Below are 25,574 nucleotides of genomic sequence, written 5' to 3'. Positions count from 1 at the left end.
CTATGCATAAAACATATATTTATAGTTTTTTTGGATTTTTATGATTTTAAATATATTCAAATTTGGCAATCCAATAGATTTTTAAAAAATAGGAAAATAAAAATAGATTACATATGCAGCAGATTTAAACATGAAACAAATCTTATAGTGACCCAAAAAAAAAATTCATGATCCAAAAAAGAAAAAAATTGGCTAAATGGGAATCAAACCTTGGCATAATGAATCATTATGTCGGATGTTTCCACTACACTACACCAGCAGTTCGAAAAATACCCTTGGTGGTTCTATTTAATAGCTACTCCAAACGATAGGCGGTGTCCCCAGCTTTAGAGGGGTGGTAAAAGTAAGGCAAATCTGGGTAATTCATCTTCGTAATTCTCCCATGTGATGAATTGATAAGGGAAAAAGGATTTAACACGTGATTTATTGTTTCCGAAATCTTGAGTAAATTGGTCTAATGTTCCACCCGCTATATAATTTCTGATGTCAATAAATCTTAATTCATATGGACAGTTTGTTTTCTTTACTATGACTTGCTTAAATTGAGAAGAAGAACCCAGCATTGATTTTATCTTCCATTTTGCAGTATTTAAATCACGAAGAATTAAATTTAAATCAAACTTTCCTGAATTAAAACCAATGATATTCACTTTATTAAATTCTTCATCTAAAAGCTCTTTCATTGCTTCCTTTTGTTTCTCATTTAATGTATTCATTAATTCTTCATATTGTTCAATATTTGATTTAGCAACTAATGAACAGGTTGAAAATAAAAATTCAATCCAATCAGAGATGAACGAATCACTTGATGTTAAGCAAAAATTCCTCGTAAATGTTTTATCACGGTCTACGACCTCGCCGCTTTGCGGCTTTATTTTGACAGTTGATGATACCATAAATGGTTTTAAGTAAGCGTTCAAAGTTGCACATTCAGAAAGTTGAAGTTCTTCTTTAGTCTCTAATGTTTCGAAGTCAAAAGTAATATAATATCTTGTTGGTTTATAATATTCCTGCAAATTATGTGCTAATAGCCATTGATATATCTTCTGTTTCGTGATATGTGGTGCATATGGTTGTTGTGTGTTTTGCAATTGAACGTCTTGAATTAATCTTCCATTATTTTCTTTACATTTCTCACAATGTTTTAAAAATCTTCTTTGGTTTTTCCTTTCTGGATCATCACGGATAGAATAAACTTCTTCTTTGCAAAAGGGGCAAACTTTATATCCTGTGAGTGCTTCAACGTCTGTTATTCTGTCAGCGTGAAGTTTTCCACATGGACTCTGTGTTAATAAAATATTTACTGTTTCAAATTCTGGATCTATCATTATTGATTCCACTAATGGAAAGTCTACCTTGTTAATGTCTACGTCTTCTGGTTGAGGGTCACAATAATAAAAATCAATATTAACGTTTAACATTCTTGCTAACCTCTCACTTTCTGATGAAATGTCAAATCCTTCATATGCATCTATGGCTTCATTTAAATAGCTTCTACGAGTTTTAGGATTAACACCATCAGGAATGTTATAGAAGCGTTTAAATAACCTTCTACCTTCTGCTCTTATTTGATTATCATTCATTTTAGCTGTTCCATTTTTGTTCATTTATGTAAGAATAAAAATTAAAAAATAAATAAAAATAAAGTTTATTTTTTTTTAAAGTCCGAGACTCAGAGAGTCCAGGGCTAAAGTCCATAAAATGAATTAAGAACACATAAATTTTTATCATCTGCGACGTGACGAATACATTTTAATTTACTCAAGAATGCGTACCCTGATACATTAAATCTAATTCCTGTCTTATTTAATTTCACAACTTTGAAAAGGAATGTATGAATAGCTATAAAATGATGAGAAGATGTTTTATGGGTTGCTTCCATTTTTTCTGAAATAAATGAATAAATATAATGCTTATACGTTTTCATATCTTTTATGTTCTTAATAACGAATGGTATAGACCTTTCAACTTCGTCTTCCTTCGGTGCTGTTCTTTCATATGAAACATTATTGGTATCTTCAATAATGAAACCACAATCGCATAAAATTGTATATGTACCAATTGTTTCTTTTGATATTTTATCTAACAAATCAAAAACTTTATCAACACCTGTACATTTATTTAAATAATAATTTGTGTAAATATCATGATCTTCTTTCTTAATCGTATTAGTTGCATATGTTACATTTTTCAGTGCTTTTTTGAATTTTTCGGAATCAAGAGGAGGTGAAAGTAATATACATGGATAATCTCCATCGTCAATAAATTGTAACTTATGTTTATGAATAAATTTTGTGCCTTCTTCTGAAAGTGTTTCGTCAATATCACCATCTAATAAATTTTTAGTAGATTCCAAAAAGTAATTTTTATATCTTTCTTCATGTGATTTTTGAACTTCTGATTCTGAAGCTGGGATATTCATTAAACCCTCTACTTCATTCTCAGCATTTCTCAATTCACTAATTCTTTCATCTATTTCATTTCTTAATTGTTCCAATTTCTCAATCTCATCGTTATAATATTCATCTTGTTTAATTTTTTCTTCAAAATATTCAGGAGGTGTTTCAAGGCTCTCTGAGCCCAGGTCCTCTGGACCATAAAGAGGAATATTCTCCTGTTTTTCAACTTTTTTGGGATATAAATATCTCATTATAGCCTTTTTAGTAATTGGTCCGTTATATTTAAATTCATTCAACAATCTGGAAAACTCTTTCACATTCTGCATATATGTTGGATAAGAACCGTCTCCAAAATTTTCTAAAATATTTTCTAATTCTGAATTAGTGAACTTTAAAGATTTCAATGAATTAGTTGTTATACTCATTTATTATAAAATAAAAAATAAAAAAAAATAAATTTAACTTAGTTTTAATTTTACATAAGAAGTTAATTTTTTATTAATGGTAATATAGGAATTGTAGGAATAAAAACTTTTTATAAATTATTCATAAATTTTTAAAATCGGTTTCATACAAAATAAAAATAAATTTTCATAAATGTAAGACATGAATTTTTAATGGTTTATTTTTTTTATTTCATTATGTATGGGCTGAGTGTAAATGTCTTACAATTTTGAAAATTTTTTAAATCTTGATTTATTCAAAAACGTAAGAATAAAAACCGTAAGAATCATACATTTTTTACTTCATATGTTAAAAAAAATGATACAAAATCGTTCAATATTGTATGAATTCTTACGTTTACAAAAAAAGTCACACAACCCTTCAACATATACTACTGATAGAACAAGATCTGTTCCAGTGTTTTTGTTGAATAAATAAATATTTGTTTGTTAGGTTACATAAAGCCTGAATTCTTTTTATCCAAACCTAAAATGTAATCATATAAGATTCAAAATTGTTCGTAAAAATTCATCCAATAGATTTGTAATACATCTATTTGGATAATAAACAAAGAATAAAAGCTTGTTCATATATACATTTGCCAATAAATGCCATATTTAAAGTTGACCTTCAATATTTCGGATATTTTAGCTACTCTGCTTGTATCGCGACTAATAATTCTTCTATTATGTATTAGAAGACCATTGTATTGTAACATTAAATACAATTACAGAAGATATTTCAAAAAAAATTAATTAGATTATGCTTAATAAACGCATTCTGATATAACTGTGAAATAGTTAAGTTATGAAAAAATAATATAGTATGATTTTATTTTCAAACAAACAAATTATAAATTTTTTAATGTTTATCAAAGATTTCTCCAGCAAAGGAGATACCTTTGAAGTCCATTTTCAGCTTTAGGAAGGCTGCACTCTTCAGTTCATTAAAGTTTCCATCGAAATCCAGAGATTTTATATTAACTTTGATTTTTTCAGTTGTTAGAGGGAAACCAACAACAGCGAAGAAGTCAGGAACATGTAAAGAAAAGCTGAACTCAGGAATAACATTCAACAAATCAATGAATTTACATTTTCCAACTCCTCTTATTTTTGGCATTTCAGGAACGATTTCAAGTAGTTTTGCGATATCAGCGAGTTCAATATATATAACAGGTGGCTGCAAATTGATGGATAAATTCTTATCTTTCAGCATCAAATCAAGAAAAACATTTTCTGCGAGCAAAATATCCTTTTCATCGCCAAATTTAACACGACCAGACTTCAATTCCATTAACAAAATGTCTGATTTGTATGTGGAAGTGATTCCTCCTTCGCATTCAAAAGTCAAATGAACATTTGTTCCATTGTGAATGACCATCTCAAATGGAGACAAATAAACAGATAGATTTGGTATCTCAAACCTCAGTTTCGATACTTCTGTTACAAATGAAACGATGGAATCAATAAAAGAAGCGTCAATAACTAATTCTGATAAATGCCTCAGGTTAATGACATAATTGGAAGCCGAACATGATAATGCAATCTCATTTTTGTTCTTTTGTAAACAATTTTGACAAAAAAGTGCCAAATTAAAATTGAAATCTTTTCTACCGTTTTCAATACTCTCAAAGAAAGGGGTGTAGATCTTTCCAACCTTGCGCTTAAGTTGGATTGAGTTGAATCCGCCTTCGATTACTTGAACGTTCGACTTGTTTTCCATGGAAAATGATAAATTATTCAAAATACAAAGGAAATCTGCGACTTTTAAGTTGACCTGACCAATTTCAGCATGTACAGGTGACGTAAATAACAAATTTGGCAAGTAAATTTGCGCATCTGTGTCAACTAACAAAAATACTTTTTCTAACTGATCTTTTGTGAGTTTTCTGTCTCCTTTCTTTGCTTCCGCTAACATCCTATACAAAACAATTGTGTTGTAGTCTAAAGAATGATCTAATTTTTGAATATTTTCGTTTCTATTTTTAGAATCTTTGTAATTTTGCAAATATTCCTTCATTTCTTTGAATTTGTCAATAAATGTCTTTGGTGATGAGATATTGGTCGCTGCTTTGTGAATAAATTTCCATAATCCTTTTTCATCCAAATTATCATCGGAAGTCATGTTCCTTGTAGTAATATATGGCATGAATCTTGGTATATTAGATGCTGTATGTATTAAAAATTCGATTTGCCATGGAAGAATTTCACAATTTATTTCATCAATGTTAATTGAGAGTTCTAATTGGGAATCAATAGTTGCAATGGCTTCTGTTGAAAAGTCTTTGATGATAAAATTATGATTTTCGTTGTAAATGTTGTTCATTTGCTGAATGAAAATTGCATTTTCTGTTGTGTTGATCAATTCTTCATTTTTATCAAGGTAAGCGCTTATCCCATTAAGCTTGACTAACCTGGTGGTCTTATCGATCTTCTGAACAGGATCAGTAATTTCGATTTCTTTAATTAAAATTCCTAAATGATAATCTCCAATTGCAATGACAATGTTAATACGTTCTATTTTGATTTTCATCTGCGAAACAAAACCGAAAAGCATGCTTTTTATATTTTTAGGTGATATTAACATCAAAAGTCGACCAACTTGAGTTTTATATTGCTCATGAGCAAGTAATTGATGCTCCCTAATTTCTTTTAAAACGCTATGATGCGGCATTTCATCTTTATCACCAAATAATGATTTGATATAAAAGCGAACATCAGTAATATTCACGACAATCGGGTCTTTCATCATGCTTGTCCAAGGAAGGTATGAAGAAATGTTTCTGATTATGCAATTTTCGGCAATTAATGGTAAATCATGTTGAAGTAATGAATATTTGTATAGCTTTAGGTCTTTCATTTCAAATTTACTACTTAATATCGATACTTTCAAATCATTTTTTGTGAGATTATCGGTATATGATGTAATAATGGAGTTGAGGATATCACATAAAATTTGATTCATAAAAAATGATATATTTCATTTATACAAAACAGCACTTGTACTTACATTATCTCGATTTGATGCTATGTTGGCTCCAATTATGGAAGATTGAAAGTTTTATCAAATTATGACATTTTATAATTGAATTAAACATCACATTTAGGTGAAAACAATCAATTTAATGCAAAAACTTTAACGATTCTCTGGCAAATAAGATTTCAAAATTAATTATTGATTCAAATTACAATAAAAATAATATGGTTAATTAAGAGATGGAAAAGCAAATCACTGTGTAATAAACAGAAATTCATCAAAAGTGACAGCTCTCAATTTTTTGACATTTGTAAATTCTAAATTGAATGAGAAAAATGAAATAATACTAAGCATAATACAATATTCTAGATTTAATTATAATTAGGAAAAAGTTAGTTTTGAGAGTACTTTTCATAGGCATATAGAATGAAATCTTCTGAAAAATAATATCACATAAACTCATATTATTTTCTAATATATAACTATTTTATATAAAAATCAAATTCAATGATCTTAAAAGCGAAGGATAAACCTCAAAATTTACGAATATAATGAGTGGGAATATAATGCTTATCTATCATAAAACCATATGAAATATCAATTTTTGCTTTACGCCTAATTTTTGACGACAATTAGCAAAAAATGTTAAATGTTTTTATTTATCATGCAATTCTTCTTGCGACCAAAGATTTGAATAAAATTTCAAAAAAATAAGATAGCTTAAAAAATAATATACGGTAGTGTTTACTAATAGATGAATAGTATATAAATTCTATTAAAATGGATTTGATCCAAAAAATATATAAAATTTGATCATAAATAAAATCGTTTTAAATTACTTCTTCATTTAAATTATAACAATTATTTTTTGGTTTTATATTTTTTGGATCAAATCCATTTTAATAGAATTTATATACTATTCATCTATTAGTAAACACTACCGTATATTATTTTTTAAGCTATCTTATTTTTTTGAAATTTTATTCAAATCTTTGGTCGCAAGAAGAATTGCATGATAAATAAAAACATTTAACATTTTTTGCTAATTGTCGTCAAAAATTAGGCGTAAAGCAAAAATTGATATTTCATATGGTTTTATGATAGATAAGCATTATATTCCCACTCATTATATTCGTAAATTTTGAGGTTTATCCTTCGCTTTTAAGATCATTGAATTTGATTTTTATATAAAATAGTTATATATTAGAAAATAATATGAGTTTATGTGATATTATTTTTCAGAAGATTTTGTGTTCTTCTTCAAAATTTTATTTTTTATTAAAAAGAATCTTTACAAAATATACATTTACTTTAATTAATATTTAAAAACGTGCTCTATCAAAAGTTCCAAAAATTCAATATTTTAGCTTTTCTGAGGTGTCACTTTTGATGAATTTCTGTTTACAACAAAACTAATGGAATAGAGTCTTTGTGCTTGCGATAAAATGCTAACTGCTTAAAAATTCAAATATTTTGTTATATCAAGTCTAGACATGCAGAACTTGGATTTAATTTTATGCCATGAGAAAAAAGCTGAAAAGACATTACGTTCTCAATTGAGTCCGCAAATTGTTCAAAGAATTTTTTTGGATATTACTTATTTACTGATTCTCTAGAGATAAGAACAGATTTTAACAATAACACATCAAAAAGGGAAGAAGACCTAAATATACAATTTATAAAAACACTCTAATTTAAAACAGATAAAAAATGGAGAGAATCCATCATCGCAAACTTATCAAGATAGATCTGTGGCAATGATGCATCAAGATCCGATATATTTGGAAATAATACCTTATCACATGGAGAAGATACTTCATCCAAAACTTTCATCTGCTGAAGTTGGTTTGAATTCCGCACCATTGCAAGGAATCTATTTTTTACATTAGTATTGGTCCTATTATAAAAGAATCTTGCAATTACAGTCCATCTTGACCCAAATTCTTTGAATTTTTGCAACAGTAGGGCATCTTCCTGCGGTGTCCAAGGGGAATTATTAACAAAAGGGGATAAATAATACTCCCATCTTTCTTGGCATTGACGAGGATTCCTATTTTGCATTTTACGTGAAATTTCGAACCAATTCAGTTTTTTGGATGATTGTACAAGTGACTTGAGCATGTTATCTTCAGATGTAGACCATTTATTGTGTCTATGCCTTGGCTTCGGCGAGTCATCTTGATCGGAACTCATCTCTGAATCTATTTAAATTTGATTACTATTGAATTTTGATATTATTCAATTTAAAAAATGAATTAGATTATTGATTTTCCAAATGAGTAATCCATATAAATATATTTTGTACAAATTTTCGTAATTGTTTAGATAAATTATTGAATGTATTTACGGTTATAAAATCTCGTAAATCTCAAATATTTTAAACAAATCTTTAGGAACATGTTTGATCAAATCAAAAATAATTTGTGGTTCAACTTCAATTTATAAATTCTGTTATTTTTAGCTCTGTGATGTGAATACATTGTTCCATTATTTAAAATTTTATTGCTCAAACATTGATTGACCATTTGACTAATGTCTTTTCAAATTTCTGACTTATACCAATATGTATTTGATCAAATTAGACTACCACAAATTTACATTTCTTTTTTATACCAATATGTATTTTTTTCAGTTTTCTGAGATTGATTATCAGTCATAACCAACATTAGTAACACTAATAAATTTTCAAATTTCGAAAGGATCGTTAATTGAATTCGTATTTTTCTCGGGACAAAAGTTCTTTCAAATCAATGTCTAATCTATCTAATATAATCTCATTTTTAATTTAAATTCAAACTTTTGAAATGGCATTCAAATATTTTCTTTATGTAAATCATTCAAATTTGGACAAAATCCGTTCTAAACGGTAAGAATTAAAATGTTGAATCTCAACAATAATTGGTTTGGTCAGTGACATTGATCGTGATTATGTTGTAAACAGAAATTCATCAAAAGTGACACCTCAGAAAAGCTAAAATATTGAATTTTTGGAACTTTTGATAGAGCACGTTTTTAAATATTAATTAAAGTAAATGTATATTTTGTAAAGATTCTTTTTAATAAAAAATAAAATTTTGAAGAAGAACACAAAATCTTCTGAAAAATAATATCACATAAACTCATATTATTTTCTAATATATAACTATTTTATATAAAAATCAAATTCAATGATCTTAAAAGCGAAGGATAAACCTCAAAATTTACGAATATAATGAGTGGGAATATAATGCTTATCTATCATAAAACCATATGAAATATCAATTTTTGCTTTACGCCTAATTTTTGACGACAATTAGCAAAAAATGTTAAATGTTTTTATTTATCATGCAATTCTTCTTGCGACCAAAGATTTGAATAAAATTTCAAAAAAATAAGATAGCTTAAAAATAATATACGGTAGTGTTTACTAATAGATGAATAGTATATAAATTCTATTAAAATGGATTTGATCCAAAAAAATATAAAACCAAAAATAATTGTTATAATTTAAATGAAGAAGTAATTTAAAACGATTTTATTTATGATCAAATTTTATATATTTTTGGATCAAATCCATTTTAATAGAATTTATATACTATTCATCTATTAGTAAACACTACCGTATATTTTTTTAAGCTATCTTATTTTTTTGAAATTTTATTCAAATCTTTGGTCGCAAGAAGAATTGCATGATAAATAAAAACATTTAACATTTTTTGCTAATTGTCGTCAAAAATTAGGCGTAAAGCAAAAATTGATATTTCATATGGTTTTATGATAGATAAGCATTATATTCCCACTCATTATATTCGTAAATTTTGAGGTTTATCCTTCGCTTTTAAGATCATTGAATTTGATTTTTATATAAAATAGTTATATATTAGAAAATAATATGAGTTTATGTGATATTATTTTTCAGAAGATTTCATTCTATATGCCTATGAAAAGTACTCTCAAAACTAACTTTTTCCTAATTATAATTAAATCTAGAATATTGTATTATGCTTAGTATTATTTCATTTTTCTCATTCAATTTAGAATTTACAAATGTCAAAAAATTGAGAGCTGTCACTTTTGATGAATTTCTGTTTATTACAATTATAACATTTACATAACATCACTACGTTAATTTTGGACTTATTTTTTCTAATTCTTTTTTCATATTTTAGCGGTCATTTTTACAATCTTCACATTTTAATAATTAGGAAGGACATTTCATATCTTTTATATCAATTACAATTTTGTTTCAATTTTTTTAAAGAATTGATTTTAAAATTCATCAAAAATATATTCCTTCATTAATAAATGGGATTGAAATCTTAAAATCCCTACCGCTGTTTTCTTATTTTTATTATATATTTTTTTAAATAATATTCGAGTTTATTAACCAATTGTTATGAATTTACACTCTTTGGGGTAATAAATATATTCGTTATCTAAAGTGAATTTATTTAAATTGAGATTATTTATTCTTTATAATTATTTCCATGAAATAACTAACCTTTAACTTAATCGACGAATATATCTTATATATTAAATATTATTTTACCCTTTTCAGAATATGATTCGAGTTATTTATTTCTATTTCTCAAGAATCACTTAGAAAGAAAATCTATTATGATATCATTTATTCATTGTGAATATCTATGGGTAAATATAATATAGAGAAGCAAGCTCTAATTCGCAAACTCACTAAGAGAAACAATAGATATCTATTTTAAAAGAACTTATTTTCCTTTTATTAATATAAAAATATAAAAAAATACAAAACAAATATAAACAACATGTTATTCTTTTCTCATTTCTTTCAACAAAGATTCAAAATCATATATTTGAGAAGCTTTTTGGATGCTTTCACTGTTGTCACAAATAGGAATGAAGCCAACTTGGAATTTCAACCATCCTAAGACTGGTTCCGATGGATTTGGAATAGATGGCAATAATTTATCATTTTTATCCATTAATTGACTTTTCTCGACATTTGGAACAGTTTCTTGATAATATTCCCATCGGAATGCACTTTTAACTTCACTGTCCATTGTCGGCAATACACTCTGTATTGTTTCAGGAACATCGTAATGTTTATGGCTTTTATGACTTCTAGAATCATCCATTTCAACAGGTTTCGACAGAACTCTTGCAGATTTTGGTGGCTCTTGCAAATACGAACCAACTCCTTCATTATCATTTACTTCTAATGTCACATTTTGCTTCTTATACTTTCTTAATAACTCATCCAAATTTAAGTTCATTGATTCATCAGATTCATAATAAATAGAATCATTCTTTTGAACTTTTGGCAGGCTTTCTTGAGAAGATTTCGATTTAATTCCGTCAGATTTCTTAGGTTTAATTTGATCAATTTCTGTCTTTGGTTCTTCAAATTTTGGTGATGGTAATTTATTGTCACTTTTAATTTCCCTGATGCCACTTTTTGGCTCTCTACTGTCACTTTTTGTTTCATCAGCCGTTGATTTGTGTTTTGAGTGTTTTGACTTTTTGACAAATGTTGACTTGACACTTTTTGTATCATCATTTTTCTTTGGTGTTTGAACTTTGATTACGAACAAAGATTTTGCGTCCAAATCATCATCATTTGGCTTTGATATTGTAGAAATTGTTTCAGCGACAGCTCTGTTTGTTTGGTTTGTATTCAGAGAAAGGGAATTGTCTTCTGTTTGATTTGGAGAGAAAAATTGTTTCTGGAACATGAAAGGACTCTCTAATTCAACAACATCATCTTCATCTGCCATGTGCTTTCCTGTCATTGAATCCTTGAAGAAAGAATCATCATCTAATTCGTCATGTTCGGAATTCATGATTTTATCAAGAGCAAAACCGCTTCGATTATTAAATTCAACTTTTCCATCAAGTTTTATCTGAAGTTGATTTTGTTTTTGTCTGGTTATTTCACTTTCTGAATTTTCTACATTAATATAATGAACATCAACAGTTGATTTATGATCATTTTCATCATTTTTATCATTATCAGTAACTATCTTATTTTTGACACTTTTTGTATCGTCATTAGTTTTAATTTTTGGTTCATTATCATTAGAAGATTTATTTTTGTCACTTTTTGTAAGATCAAGTGATTTGATATCATCATTATTTTTAGTATCTGTGAGAGTTTTATATTTTTTGACATTCATGACACTTTTTGCATCGTACTTGTCACTTTTGATTTCGTTAATGTCAGTTTTGAAGTCATTATCTTTAATTTCACTTTTTGGTCTATAATTTGCAACACTTTTTGCATCATTATATGTTTTGTTATTATCTGTTGTTTTTGTTTCTTTTTTGTCACTTTTTGGTTCCTTATTGTCACTTTTCTGTTCAGATATAAGTTGAATGATTGGTTGTGTTTTTATGCTCTGTGTAGATTGAACTGACTGACTATCTGTGAAAATTACGATTGGTTCTTCGTAATTCTTTTTCTGTTTTTTGTTTTTCTTCGGTTTCTTTGGTTTTGGCTTCTCTTCTATTATGTCTATTGATTTAGGAGTGTCTGCCTTGATTGGAGTCTGTTTCGGAATAGTTTTTTCTTTGATTTCTTTAATTTCATCAAGAGTAACCACTTTTTGCGGTTTTGTCTTCTTCTGCTTCGGTATTTGATCTATTGCTTCAACCGGCGGTGGATTGTTTGGAGTAATTTTCGGAATAATTGGAGTGGTTTTCGCATTTTCTTTTTTCTGTTCTTCTTGGGCTGCTTTTCTGTATGATTCTGCAATCTTTTGTAGAGGCGCTTCGTAAACAGGTGTATGAGTGTTCTTTTTCTTTTGTTCTTCCTGTAAAATTGGCGGTGGCTTGCGAGGCTTAACATTTCTCGGTCGTATAGGGTGTCCATAGTCTGTGTGATCTATCTCAGATGGTGTGTCAAGATGTAAAATAAATCCTGGAGCAGGAGATAATAAATCTTGTTTTGGTTTTGGAGGTAATGTCGATTCTGTATCTGTTGTTGAATATACATTGGTAAATTCTTTTAAAGGTGGCGGTTTGTAATGACCTTTCGTGCTTTTTGTAGTATTCGATTTCGAATTTGAGTTTCTTGAACTTTTTGATTCAGAAGGAAATCTAAAAATTGGTATACTAACTGTGGAAGTCTGTGAAACAGATTTTGATGACGAACTTTCTAAGGTTTTCGATGTATTCAATTTTGAATTTTCTTCAACATCTGAATCAAAATACACAGAAGGTAGTTCATCACCACCTGTTTCGTATGTTTGTCTTGGACTTGAAGAGTAACCATGAGTTACTGATGAATAATAATCGGAATAATAGTCATAACTGTCGTAAGAACTATAGGAATAACCAAAAGAGTATTTTCGTGGCGATGCTGAGACATAAAACTGATCATTTGACCTATATGGAATATTATCCAAAGTACTTCGACCGAATTGATCATGTTTTGAGTTTATAAACTCTAATGATTTGTTTGCACGACCTCTTTGATGTGAGTTTTCATTGTAGCTACCACCAGGTTTACTGTGGTAACCACTTCCGTGCATTTTTTAATTTTTTTTCTCTGTAAAGGGTTTTCAAATATCAGTTTCGATATCATCTTACAAATTTATCTTTCACAAAACAATAATTTATTTCTAATCAAAATAAAGCCAGAAACCAGAAAATTTCCCAAAATTTCATTAGATTCATCAATGAGACATAGTGGCCTGATAATATTTTCAGCTGGGACCAATGTATATCAGAAAGAAATAAGAAAATTGTTTAAATTTGGTTCCAATTTCGATTCAAATTTAGTTTGTAAAGTGATCTAAGTTGCTACAATATATCTACTCCAGCAGATATTCATTTTGTTTAATTAATAGCAAGGCTTATTATCGGATATGAAATTATTTTTCCATTTCGTTATTTCAAGAATTTCCAGATTTTGAATACAATCGTACTATACTGTACAGAACGAATCTTAACTTTGGATAAACCGCAGTCAGACTTTATTTACGCCCGTAAACGTCAAAATTTCTGTTTAACAATCATTTTACCATGCAAATGATTAAAATATCCAATTATAAAGAAATCAATTTTTTTGGAATTGAAAATAATCGCTAAATGGCCGAACACTTTACTTCATTTCATATATTGATGGAACCAACATTGGACGATCTTACAGAGCTCAAGAGGCTTCTTGGCTTAGGATCAACACCATACGTTGAGGCACTCCTTAAGGCTGAGATTCAGAAGATTGAACCAAAATTCGCTACAGTCAAGGCACCAGAACCAGCCAAGCCAGCAGCTCCAGTTCGTAGATACCAGTCTATCACATCCTATGCATTCTCTGATAGCAAGAAGACAGCAGAAATCATGATCAGAGAAATCCGCGGTCTTGAACAGGCCAAGATCGAGTTCGAGCCACAAAAAAACGGCTTCTCAATCGCTGTCATCCGTGAGGAACAGAACCTTCCAAACCTCAAGCTCGTTGTTTCTCCAATCAAGGAGATTGTCCCAGCTGATTCAACATACAAGATCCGCCGTGAGACACTTACAGTTATCCTTGCTAAGAAGAAAGAGGAGACATGGATGAAGCTTAAGGATACATCCCTTACACCAAAGAAGGAAGAAAAGAAGAAGCCAGAAGATGATGTTGATGCTAAGGAGAATCCAAACGCTGCACTCATGAACATGATGAAGAAGCTTTACGATGAAGGCGATGATGAGATGAAGAGAACAATCTCTAAGGCTATGTGGGAAGCTCAGCATAAGAAGCCAGAAGACGAAGAGAAGAAGGATAAGAAATAAAGAGCACTATATTATGAAAACTTTTTTTCATTACTTCATTCTTTTTTTTATATTTTTAAGAATTTCATTAAAAAATTTGCCAGCAAAATATGAATTAAGTCTTGTATGAGCGAAAGGTTCTTTAAATTAGCCATTTTTAACCATAGAGACATCAATAAGGTAGAAAAAATCAGACATATAATTGATAAAAATTGTTGCATGCTAAGTAGTGTCAACGATAGAAATTGAGATCCTTTTAATCGTCGAGGAAGTACGATTATTTTTTGGGCGAAAAGTATCTTAAAATATGATTATTAATATGTTTTTAAAATAAAAAATTTGAAAGTTAATTTGAGATTCTCATATAATTTTTTGAATGAAAAAATAAATATAGTCTATATGAGTTTTTGAATAATCACACCTGAGATATATCTAAAAAATAATTAAAAATAGAGTTTGAGAAGACTTTTCAAGGTGTAATGAAAAGTGTGATATAGAAAATAATTATAGATATTTTAATTTTATATATTGTGCTAAGCATTATATTAAATTTTTAGGAAAAACACTTTTCATAAGTATTCAATATTTGAGAATACGGTCCAAAAAAAAATAGATTCTCTTATATTTGCTTATATAAAAGGAGACTCTCTATCAGATGCGAATGCATGAATTCAGCACCTTTGATAGAGAGTTTCCTCTTATATAAGCAAATCTTTTTCATTCGTTTTTGTTAATATAAAAACATCAAAATCTACCAATATGAGAAATTAAACCCTGCGAGGCACCAGTCTAGAACTGGCACTTCGCAGGGTTGAATTTCTCTTGACAAAATACAATAATCAAATGCTCCAAAGTTTTCAAATTTTTATTAGGAATAGGAGCCTACAATGCACTGATTATATATCAGTGCCTGGTAGGCTCCTATTCCTTCTCTAAATGGGAGAAACTTTGTTTGAATAAGATAACATGCGAACAAAGTTTCTCCCATTTAGAGTGGGATTTGGGGGGTGGGAGGTACATAGATAGACTATGTATCTCTCACCCTCCAATTCCCTCGGGAAAGTTCGAAAACTTTGGTGCAATCAGCAACGATTGCACCAAAGTTTTTGCGTTTAATTGAAGGAATTGCTCTTTATGATATATACAGTTACAATGCATATATCATAAGGAGCAATTCCTTCCAGATATCTGGCAAACTTGCTCGCAATGGTTCACAATTGCGAACAAGTTTTGTCATTTGTCAAGAGAAATTAAACCCTGCGAAGCGCCAGTTCTAGACTGGCACCTCGCAGGGTTTAATTTCTCATATTCGTAGCTTTTTATGTTTTTATATTAACAATAACTCATGAAAAAGATCCGCTTATATAAGAGGAAACTCTCTATCAAAGGTGCTGAATTCATGCATTCGCATCTGATAGAGAGTCTCCTTTTATATAAGCAAATATAAGAGAATCTATTTTTTTTTGGACCGTATTCTCAAATATTGAATACTTATGAAAAGTGTTTTTTTCTAAAAATCTCAGAATATATTTACAATAGTAAAATAAATAAGATATTTAAATTTATTTTTAAATGTTTTTTTTATATGAGATTCTCAAAAGTTAGATCAAAAGTCTGTTTTTTCTAAAATCTAATATCATAATCTATTTCTCATTTTAAGTACATCTTAATTCATTTTATTTTCTATATTTTTTCAATATTTTTGAGGGAATTGTGTTGCTTCCCCGACGATAAAATTGAGAGGTTTACACATTGACACTACTTAGCATGCAACATTATATCTATTGATAGCTGTTAGGTTATGGAGTTACGATGTTGCAATTTATGAAATTTCATATCACATATCGAACCTTAAACTCATTTCTAGAATGGGATTTTTCAGTAGAATCTGGGAGTGGCTTCTTTCTTTGTTCTGGAATAAAGAAATGTCAATCACAATCCTCGGATTATCAAATGCAGGCAAGTCAACTCTTATTAGAGCGTTAATGGGAAAGCCTACAGAAGATGTTGTTCCAACAATTGGCGTTGAAACAAATACATTCACAAAAGGTCGTGTACAAATTAAGGCATGGGATATTGGAGGACATAAACAGTTCCAATTCCTCTGGCCTACATATTGTCAAAATGCAAACGCAATTCTTTACATTTTGGATGCAGCAGATGAAGAAGCAATAGCAGAAAGTATCATTCAATTGCATAATCTCGCCAAAGATGAAAGCGTTGGAAAAGTTCCAATTTTAATTTGCGGAAACAAAGAAGATCTTAAGGATGCACTTCCAGCTGCAAAGCTTATCGAAAGACTTCGTTTATCTGAAATCGAGGGACATGATGTTGCTTTATTCACAATTTCCGCCAAAGAAAAAACACATTTAGACTCTGTTGTCAACTGGTTAGTTGAGCATGCATAAATTTTATTTGTTTTACCAACATTCACTAAAGTTTTTATTATATCGTATTTACAAAAAATCATTTTAAGATTTTCATAATAAATATAGGAATTCCAATACTATCCCTACTTTCACCAACTTAGGTGCTTGGTTTTTAAAGTTATTATCACATAATATCAGCCATCTCAAATTAAAAATTCTGAATTATAATACAAATCTTTAGTTGAGGCATGAGCAATCCATTAAACACAACTGTGCAATTTATTTTATTGACTTGTTGACGGTCACTATAAAAAGAGAGTTTAAATTTTGAATTAAATATAACACTTTTCAGCCGTTTTGTAATTTTCTAGTATTTTTGCTTTTAATCTTGAACAGCATTTGATTCAAATTTGATGGGTCGTTATCGATTTTGTAATTTAATCGTTATCGTCTATTTCTAAACGTGCATTTTGGAACTAAATCGCATATAACTTTAAAATGACTTAATATTTAAAGGTTTATGTGGTAAATATCAACGAAATGTAATATTAATATGTGCACCATATATGAATTACAGACATTTGAGCAATTCGAAATTTCATCGCGTTATATATTCATTTAAATTCGATCAAATCAACATTGCAATTATAAAACCATTACACATCCAGTCAATATTTTTCAATTTCATGCGAATTATATCATTATTACACATTTTAAAATGGCGAAATATAGTCCAAAAAATAAACTTCGTTTTAAACTCAATTCTCACACATATTTGGATTAAATCATATGTGACTCATATGATCATACATCTCATTTGAGGTCTAAAAAATGATTTACCGAGAAAACTTGCATTCGAACTAAAATTTACTAAATTTAATCAAATTGGTTTACAAACGTAAAGTTTATGCCAAATATTTACGTTTGTAAACTAATTGAGTAAATTTATAGCACTTTTTTTCTCGATGCAATAATTTGAACTACGAGTTTACCAAATTAGTTTACAAACGTAAAGTTTATGCCAAATATTTACGTTTGTAAACTAATTGAGTAAATTTATAGCACTTTTTTTCTTGATGCAATAATTTGAACTACGAGTTTACCAAATTAGTTTACAAACGTAAAGTTTATGCCAAATATTTACGTTTGTAAACTAATTGAGTAAATTTATAGCACTTTTTTTCTCGATGCAATAATTTGAACTACGAGTTTACCAAATTAGTTTACAAACGTAAAGTTTATGCCAAATATTTACGTTTGTAAACTAATTGAGTAAATTTATAGCACTTTTTTCTCGATGCAATAATTTGAACGACAAGTTAATGTAATTAGTGTTCTCATGTTTACAATTCAATATGTCTATGCATATGATATATGCAAATTCTATAAATAAAATATTATTAAATAAAATTCTTTTCAATTCCTTAAAAATAGCGTTTCTTTTGAATAAAAAATGATTTTTAACTAATTTTAGGACTCTTTCTATTTCACAAAAATACCTGAATTTAATTTTCTGATGCAAAATTTATGCTTTTTATCATGAAATTCTTTTTTTCAAAATTTTTTTGGATTTTTTTCCATTTTGAATATAGTTAATTTTACTTTATTTCACATTCTATTAAGAAATACTTAGGCCAATCCCTGTGGGACCCAGTGGTAACTTTCCATGGAAACCACTCAGTGGGAACATTTTTTATTTTTGACGGAAAAAATTCTAAATATTTTTTTCATTTTTTGATTTTTGAATTTTTTTTGGAATTAGAGAATAAAATTTAAAGCGATAGATATGCTTGATTATTCAAGATATTGATATTAAATCAGAAATCAATGGTAAATAAAGAGTTTTATAAAAACTTACCACGTGGTAAGATGAAGTGACCACAAATTGAGTTGTGGTACATAAAAATTACCACAAAATTGAGAACTTTTCCCACAAATTGAGAATTTTTACCATAAAATGAACGATGGATATCCACGAAAGTTACCACAACTCACTTCTCGCGCAAAATATGTTTAATATTACATATTAAATACATTTATCAACATTAATTATTTTGAATTGTGGTAAAACGATATGTCACATATTTTTTTATAAAAATTTGTAAAAATGTTTATTTTAATTTATATAATTAAATATTAAAATTTTAAATTTTGAAATAAAATAAATTAAATTCGTCCGTTATCTTTAATTCGCTCGGCGAATGCCGAGCTTACGTACTCATGTATTCCTTCTTGTTACAACTCGAACAAGAACATCACCTTTAACATATTATCAAGAAGCCCACTATAAACTTTTCATTTGATGAGTTTTGAATCGCGAGCTTCTTGATAGTCAAACTACGCACCAGCACTACAACTTCTTTCACCCGAACTAATACAAATTTACACATTGGAGCTGCTTTGCTCTGAGAACTCTCATCAATCGATGAGAGTTCTCAGAGCAAAGCAGTTCTAACCGAACTACGCACAAACACTCCAACTTAAAGCAACCAAATCAATACGATTATATACATTGGAACTGCCTTACTCTTATTTCTCTCATCTATTGATGAGAGATCTCAGAATGAGGCAGTTCAATCGAACTACTCACAGACAGTCCAGCTAACCAAACCGAATCAATACAATATATACATTGGAGCTACTTTGCTCTTATTTCTCTCATCAATTGATGAGAGAACTCAGAGTAAAGCAGTTCCAATCGAACAGACAAGCTAGCACAAGATTACACATTGGAACAGTTTTACTCTGAGAACTCTCATCGATTGATGACAGATCTCAGAGTAAAGCAGTTCCAATCGAACTACACACAAGCACTGCTTCTTACAGCAACCCAATCAATACGCACATATACATTGGAGCTGCCTCACTCTGAGAACTCTCTTCATTTGATGAGAGATCTCAGAGTGAGGCAGCTCCAATCGAACTACATACAGACATTACCGCTAACCATAACCCAATCAATGTACGTATTTACATTGAAGCTACTTTACTATTATTTCTCTCATCAATTGATGAGAGATTTCAAAGTAAAGCAGCTCCAAAAAGAAAGTGAGAAGAAAAGAAGGAAAAAGAGAAGAAAGAAAAGAAGAGAGAGAAAGAGGAAAAGAGAAAAAGAAAAAAGGACATATTAAATATGATATGCTGTTTTTAGTGCCGAGGCGGCGAAGCCGCCGAGGCACGATTTTTTTGGTCTCTTCCTTCCACGTGGTAAGCTTTTTTAAAAGTTTGGACAGGCCTAGAAATACTATATATATGTAGATTGAATTCTTTTATTTTGGCACTTTTTATTTTTTTAATGTTTTTTTTTCTCCAACACTCAGCCCCCATCAATTCAAATCAAGCATTTACCAACGTAAAATACCGGTATTCCAATCAATAAGAGGACAGTTCTGTCAAGACCCTTCCTGATTTGAAGGAACTTGAAAGAACTGCTCTTTAACCGACTTCAAATAAGAAAATTTCACTCATATTATCATGTTAACATCGAAACTACTGCCATTTAGAGAGCAGTTCTTTCAAGATCTTCGAAGATTTGGAAGATCTTGAAAGAACTACTCTTAAAATGGCAGTAATTACCGTAACTTTCTACTTGATAGTAACAATACCGAAGCTACAGCCATTTAGAGGGCAGTTCTTCCAAGATCTTCCAAATCTTCGAAGATCTTGAAAGAACTACTCTTAAAATGGCAGTAATTACCGTAACTTTCTACTTGATAGTAACAATACCGAAGCTACAGCCATTTAGAGGGCAGTTCTTCCAAGATCTTCCAAATCTTCGAAGATCTTGAAAGAACTACTCTTAAAATGGCAGTAATTACCGTAACTTTCTACTTGATAGTAACAATACCGAAGCTACAGCCATTTAGAGGGCAGTTCTTCCAAGATCTTCCAAATCTTCGAAGATCTTGAAAGAACTACTCTTAAAAATGGCTGTATTGCGAGAGGGTTTGATTTTTCGTTTATTAAAATTGTATTCTATGATATAATTTAATTCAAGATTTGTATTTCTGTTATTTTTGTGATATCATTCAAGTATATATATCAGAATATGCACATAATGATACCACATATACTTAAACTATACGTATTTAAATCTTAGCGATCAATATAATTTTTTTTTTGTAATATCGAATAAAAGTTTGTTTTCGCATTTCCGTTTTATTTGACTACATGAAGATAAGAATTCTTGAGAACGATTTTAAATAAATTGCCAAATTGAAGAATTCGATATATGATGATATTCACTGATTTCTGCCAAACTTGTAGGAATGAATCTATTTAGAATAAAAACGATTTGTGCATTGGAAGCTCAGAACAAGTTATGTTCATTATCCCAATATGAAGAAAATGCACGTTTAGAAAAAGACGATAACGATTAAATTACAAAATCGATAACGATAACGATTAAATTACAAAATCGATAACGACCCAAATTTGATTTTAAATTTTATTCGGATGTTTTGTAAAGTTACGATTTTTTTTTCAAAAAGCAAACAGGGCATGGATCTGAATTTCGAATATATTGCAGCTCATATCAGCGATTATATTAATAAAGAAAACTTCTTCGATACATTTGATATCGAAGATATCAAAACAATCATGAAATATTCACGTTTGACAGCTGATCAATTCGTTACTCTTCTCAAACAATCATCATCAACTATCAATACAAAAGAATTATATAACTGTACACGAAAAGCAAATATTACTATCAAAAACTTCGAAGAAGTCGTTTCAATTCTCAAATCTCTCAAAAAATACATGAAATTCAATATATTTGATGGCATTATTGATTTTCTAAAACATAATGAGAAAGTAATAAACAATTCTGCTAACGAAACAGAAATAGTTCAAGATAAATCTAAAGCATTTCAAAATGCAAGTGAAAATGCAACCAAATATACAACTACCAATGCAACTAATGAAAATTACCATCATTCACAAGATATTTTAGCTAAAATCGCAGAACTTACGGAATCTAATGATTTTGGAACCGTTTATAGATTCCTTATTGAACTTTCTTCGAAAGGAAACCATGAAATGATTTCAAAATCAATCGAAGCAGGACTTTGGAAAAAGATTGCTCCTAAAGAGTATAATTGGGAGCCTGATAGGACTGTTCTTCATTTTGCAAGCGAAAACGGAAATCTCAGACTTGTTCGATCACTCATCGAATGTGGTTGTGACAAAGAAGCAAAGAATAGTAATGGATGTACTCCACTCATTTATGCATCACAAAATGGCAAACTTGAAGTTGTTCAATATCTTATCTCTGTTGGAGCTAATAAAGAAGCAAAGAATGATTTTGGATCTACTCCACTCATTTGGGCATCACGAAATGGTAAACTTGGCGTTGTTCAATATCTTATCTCAATTGGAACTAATAAAGAAGCAAAGGATAATAGTGGACTTACTCCACTCAAATATGCATCACAATATGATCAACTTAACATTGTTCAATATCTTATCTCAGTTGGAGCTAATAAAGAAACATAGGATAGTTCTGGGAAACCCCACTGATGGGTGCAACAGGCAAAGTTTAAGGCTACTTAAAAACTATTTGTGCCGATTAATTCCATCATATACTTATTTTAAAATTCATTTTTTTTAACTTTTAATAATATTTCAAGCAAATGCACTTGTCTGTTTGAACATCTCATACTTTACTTTCTCAACATTTAGACTAAGGATATCTCTTTTGAAATCTATTTCAGAAACTTAGGGTAGTTCTTTAAGGGCGGACTGTAGTCGGTTTGCAAAAGCCAAAAAAAAGTGCGGAAATTAAATACCGCAGTTTGAGTACTTTCTGATGGTCTGTTCTTTAGAAAGTATACATTTGTAAACTTTCTGACACTAAAAAATTTTGGTCCTTTCAAAGTTTTTGACAATGTCAAAAAGTATACATCGAAGTTCTCAAATTTCCTCTCAAACGGCGGGTTTTTAAAAACGCTCAATTTTTCATTGGCCTTAGAGGAAGTATTTTTTAGATATTTTGATTGATCATATATCGCTATACTACCATATATCATATCCATAAAAATCATGGAAAAAATATCTCGAAACCAAAGAAAAAAGTGGGAGTATCAAACCGATTACAGTGCACCTGTTGTAAACAGAAATTCATCAAAAGTGACACCTCAGAAAAGCTAAAATATTGAATTTTTGGAACTTTTGATAGAGCACGTTTTTAAATATTAATTAAAGTAAATGTATATTTTGTAAAGATTCTTTTTAATAAAAAAATAAAATTTTGAAGAAGAACACAAAATCTTCTGAAAAATAATATCACATAAACTCATATTATTTTCTAATATATAACTATTTTATATAAAAATCAAATTCAATGATCTTAAAAGCGAAGGATAAACCTCAAAATTTACGAATATAATGAGTGGGAATATAATGCTTATCTATCATAAAACCATATGAAATATCAATTTTTGCTTTACGCCTAATTTTTGACGACAATTAGCAAAAAATGTTAAATGTTAACACTCAGTCCATTTGAATATGAAAAATAAAATTGACTTTGATTAAATGTTTTTATTTATCATGCAATTCTTCTTGCGACCAAAGATTTGAATAAAAGTTCAAAAAATAAGATAGCTTAAAAAATAATATACGGTAGTGTTTACTAATAGATGAATAGTATATAAATTCTATTAAAATGGATTTGATCCGAAAAAATATATAAAATTTGATCATAAATAAAATCGTTTTAAATTACTTCTTCATTTAAATTATAACAATTATTTTTGATTTTTATTTATCATCCACATTCAAATTTGAATCATATCACAAAAGAAGGACCACTTTTATGACTACAGTTAGTATACAAGTCTTGGGTACGGCGGCACTGCGCGCCTCCTTACTGAAGATATGTCAATCTGACACTTTACAAAACCACTAACGTATATTTTACAACACAAACGACAACACTAACTTAACCTTAAATATTTACAAAACCACCAACCACTTCACCTCACTAACGACTTCACTAATGAAAAAATAAACGTTCTCACTAACATTCTCACTAACGTTCTCACTAACGTTCTCACTAACGTTCTCATTTACAAAAGTATTGCAACTCTTTCCATTGCTGTGCTTCACATAACAGCTCATAATCTTCAGTATCACTACTGTCGCTCCAATCGTCTGAGTCAAAGTCGCTGTCATAATTAATGTTTATAAGTTTTGACAAATGTAATGAAACACGCTTACCGTTTGTATCTACTGCTTGTATATATCTTCCATTATGTTTGCTATCATAAATGCTTAAACTAACTTTACCCTTTCTCCCTCGTATCTGATAGAATGTATTTTCACGAGGAACGAAGAACAAGTTCTTGAACTCATGACCGTTGTAGTTTGTTATCTCAATAGTTTTCGTCATTACATCCAAATAAAATAAAAAATAAAATAAAAAATAAAATAAAAAATAAACTTAAAAATAAATGATATCACCACCCTCACACGTATGAAAACATAGCACAAAAATAAATTTAGGTGAAGTGGTGAGATCTCACCTCTTTTTTCACCCTGTTGAATTCATTGCTTCAGTGACTTTATTTGTCATTTTACTCTAAGGTGAAGCTAGCACAAAAATAATGGATTTCATGACTTTTTAGTATTTCATGCAATCTTAACAAATAGCCTTACAAGTACTTCCAGTGTCCCTAGCTGTCCCTCCTTTTTATATAACTCCATGACATTTATAATCTCGCGAAACTTAACAGGTTAGCATAACAGATTAAAAGCAGATGAGGTTTTGAACCAAAATTTCTAAGCAACGTTGTCAAGGATTTTGAGGAACTAGGGACAGAGTGTGGCAAAGTCCAAGATTTAATTTATCTTCATCGGTTTCATCAACTATCTCATCTAATATGCCAATATTTTATTCATAACTCGTGGCAAACTCACTAACTTTCAATATGTTCATCTGCATGCTTCATCTGATAGAAAGTATGACTTTCATTAACTCTGTGAGATAATGTAAACTACTAGGGACAGAGACCATGGCAAAGTTCATGACTTTCATTATTTCCAGAACTTAATGTAAACTACTAGGGACAGAGACCATGGCAAAGTTCATGACTTTCATTATTTCCAGAACTTAATGTAAACTACTAGGGACAGAGACCATGGCAAAGTCCAAGATTTAATTTATCTTCATCGTAAATGAATTTGTCAAACACAAACTCCAACACAAACTTCAGCACAAACTCCAACACAAACTCCAACACAAACTCCAACACAAACGACAAGTACTAACTTCAGCACAAATGACAAACACTAACAACAAACACAAACTCCAACACTAACGACAAGTACTAACCTCAGCACGAATGACAAACACAAATGACAAGTACAAACTCCAACACTAACAACATCATGAACTATTTCATTATTGCATGAACGACCTCCTTATTGCATGAACGATTTCATCATTGTTCTCATGTATGACCTCCTTATTGCATGAACGATTTCATCACTGTTCTCATGTATGACCTCCTTATTGCATGAACTATTTCATTATTGTTCTCATGTATGACCTCCTTATTGCATGAACTATTTCATTATTGCATGTATGACCTCCTTATTGCATGAACTATTTCATTATTGCATGTATGACCTCCTTATTGCATGAACTATTTCATCATTGTTCTCATGTATG

General features: G+C 29.6%; 7 protein-coding genes across 7 annotated transcripts, besides 8 other annotated features; 3 read left to right on the top strand and 4 right to left on the bottom strand.

Annotated features, from left to right (window-relative positions):
- Positions 1-326: 326 nt before the first annotated feature.
- Positions 327-1,607: a mobile genetic element.
- An 80-nt stretch (positions 1,608-1,687) lies between these two features.
- Positions 1,688-2,824, bottom strand: TVAGG3_1015700 (uncharacterized protein; the record flags this gene model as incomplete). The annotated part of the gene is made up of 1 exon (XM_051254668.1): positions 1,688-2,824. The coding sequence occupies one exon, from the start codon at positions 2,822-2,824 to the stop codon at positions 1,688-1,690; it is 1,137 nt and encodes a 378-aa protein (XP_051080242.1).
- A 752-nt stretch (positions 2,825-3,576) lies between these two features.
- On the bottom strand, positions 3,577-5,904 carry TVAGG3_1015690 (regulation of parkin-mediated stimulation of mitophagy in response to mitochondrial depolarization; the record flags this gene model as incomplete). The annotated part of the gene is made up of 1 exon (XM_001301787.1): positions 3,705-5,702. One exon carries the CDS (start codon positions 5,700-5,702, stop codon positions 3,705-3,707), a length of 1,998 nt encoding a protein of 665 aa, XP_001301788.1.
- A 175-nt stretch (positions 5,905-6,079) lies between these two features.
- Positions 6,080-6,116: a mobile genetic element.
- Positions 6,117-7,190: 1,074 nt separating this feature from the next.
- Positions 7,191-7,228: a mobile genetic element.
- Positions 7,229-7,508: 280 nt separating this feature from the next.
- Positions 7,509-8,012, bottom strand: TVAGG3_1015660 (RNA polymerase II transcription regulator recruiting protein; the record flags this gene model as incomplete). The annotated part of the gene is made up of 1 exon (XM_001297052.1): positions 7,509-8,012. One exon carries the CDS (start codon positions 8,010-8,012, stop codon positions 7,509-7,511), a length of 504 nt encoding a protein of 167 aa, XP_001297053.1.
- A 736-nt stretch (positions 8,013-8,748) lies between these two features.
- Positions 8,749-8,786: a mobile genetic element.
- Positions 8,787-9,856: 1,070 nt separating this feature from the next.
- Positions 9,857-9,893: a mobile genetic element.
- A 641-nt stretch (positions 9,894-10,534) lies between these two features.
- Positions 10,535-13,579, bottom strand: TVAGG3_1015630 (uncharacterized protein; the record flags this gene model as incomplete). The annotated part of the gene is made up of 1 exon (XM_001301786.1): positions 10,586-13,306. The coding sequence occupies one exon, from the start codon at positions 13,304-13,306 to the stop codon at positions 10,586-10,588; it is 2,721 nt and encodes a 906-aa protein (XP_001301787.1).
- A 286-nt stretch (positions 13,580-13,865) lies between these two features.
- TVAGG3_1015620 (S100 protein binding) lies at positions 13,866-14,657 on the top strand (the record flags this gene model as incomplete). Its single annotated transcript, XM_001301785.2, has 1 exon — positions 13,866-14,552. The coding sequence occupies one exon, from the start codon at positions 13,866-13,868 to the stop codon at positions 14,550-14,552; it is 687 nt and encodes a 228-aa protein (XP_001301786.1).
- Positions 14,658-15,375: 718 nt separating this feature from the next.
- Positions 15,376-15,762: a mobile genetic element.
- Positions 15,763-16,387: 625 nt separating this feature from the next.
- On the top strand, positions 16,388-17,215 carry TVAGG3_1015600 (small GTPase superfamily, Arf family; the record flags this gene model as incomplete). Its single annotated transcript, XM_001295612.1, has 1 exon — positions 16,400-16,939. One exon carries the CDS (start codon positions 16,400-16,402, stop codon positions 16,937-16,939), a length of 540 nt encoding a protein of 179 aa, XP_001295613.1.
- A 100-nt stretch (positions 17,216-17,315) lies between these two features.
- Positions 17,316-21,330: a mobile genetic element.
- Positions 21,331-21,400: 70 nt separating this feature from the next.
- Positions 21,401-22,396, top strand: TVAGG3_1015580 (histone-lysine N-methyltransferase family; the record flags this gene model as incomplete). The annotated part of the gene is made up of 1 exon (XM_001301784.1): positions 21,401-22,396. The coding sequence occupies one exon, from the start codon at positions 21,401-21,403 to the stop codon at positions 22,394-22,396; it is 996 nt and encodes a 331-aa protein (XP_001301785.1).
- Positions 22,397-23,004: 608 nt separating this feature from the next.
- Positions 23,005-23,042: a mobile genetic element.
- Positions 23,043-25,574: the final 2,532 nt, after the last annotated feature.

Source organism: Trichomonas vaginalis, chromosome I (genome assembly GCF_026262505.1).
Source record: "Trichomonas vaginalis G3 chromosome I, whole genome shotgun sequence".
Lineage (NCBI taxonomy): Eukaryota > Parabasalia > Trichomonadida > Trichomonadidae > Trichomonas > Trichomonas vaginalis.
The sequence above is the reverse complement of the archived record's forward strand: the minus strand, read 5'-3'. Positions and strand labels throughout refer to the sequence as shown.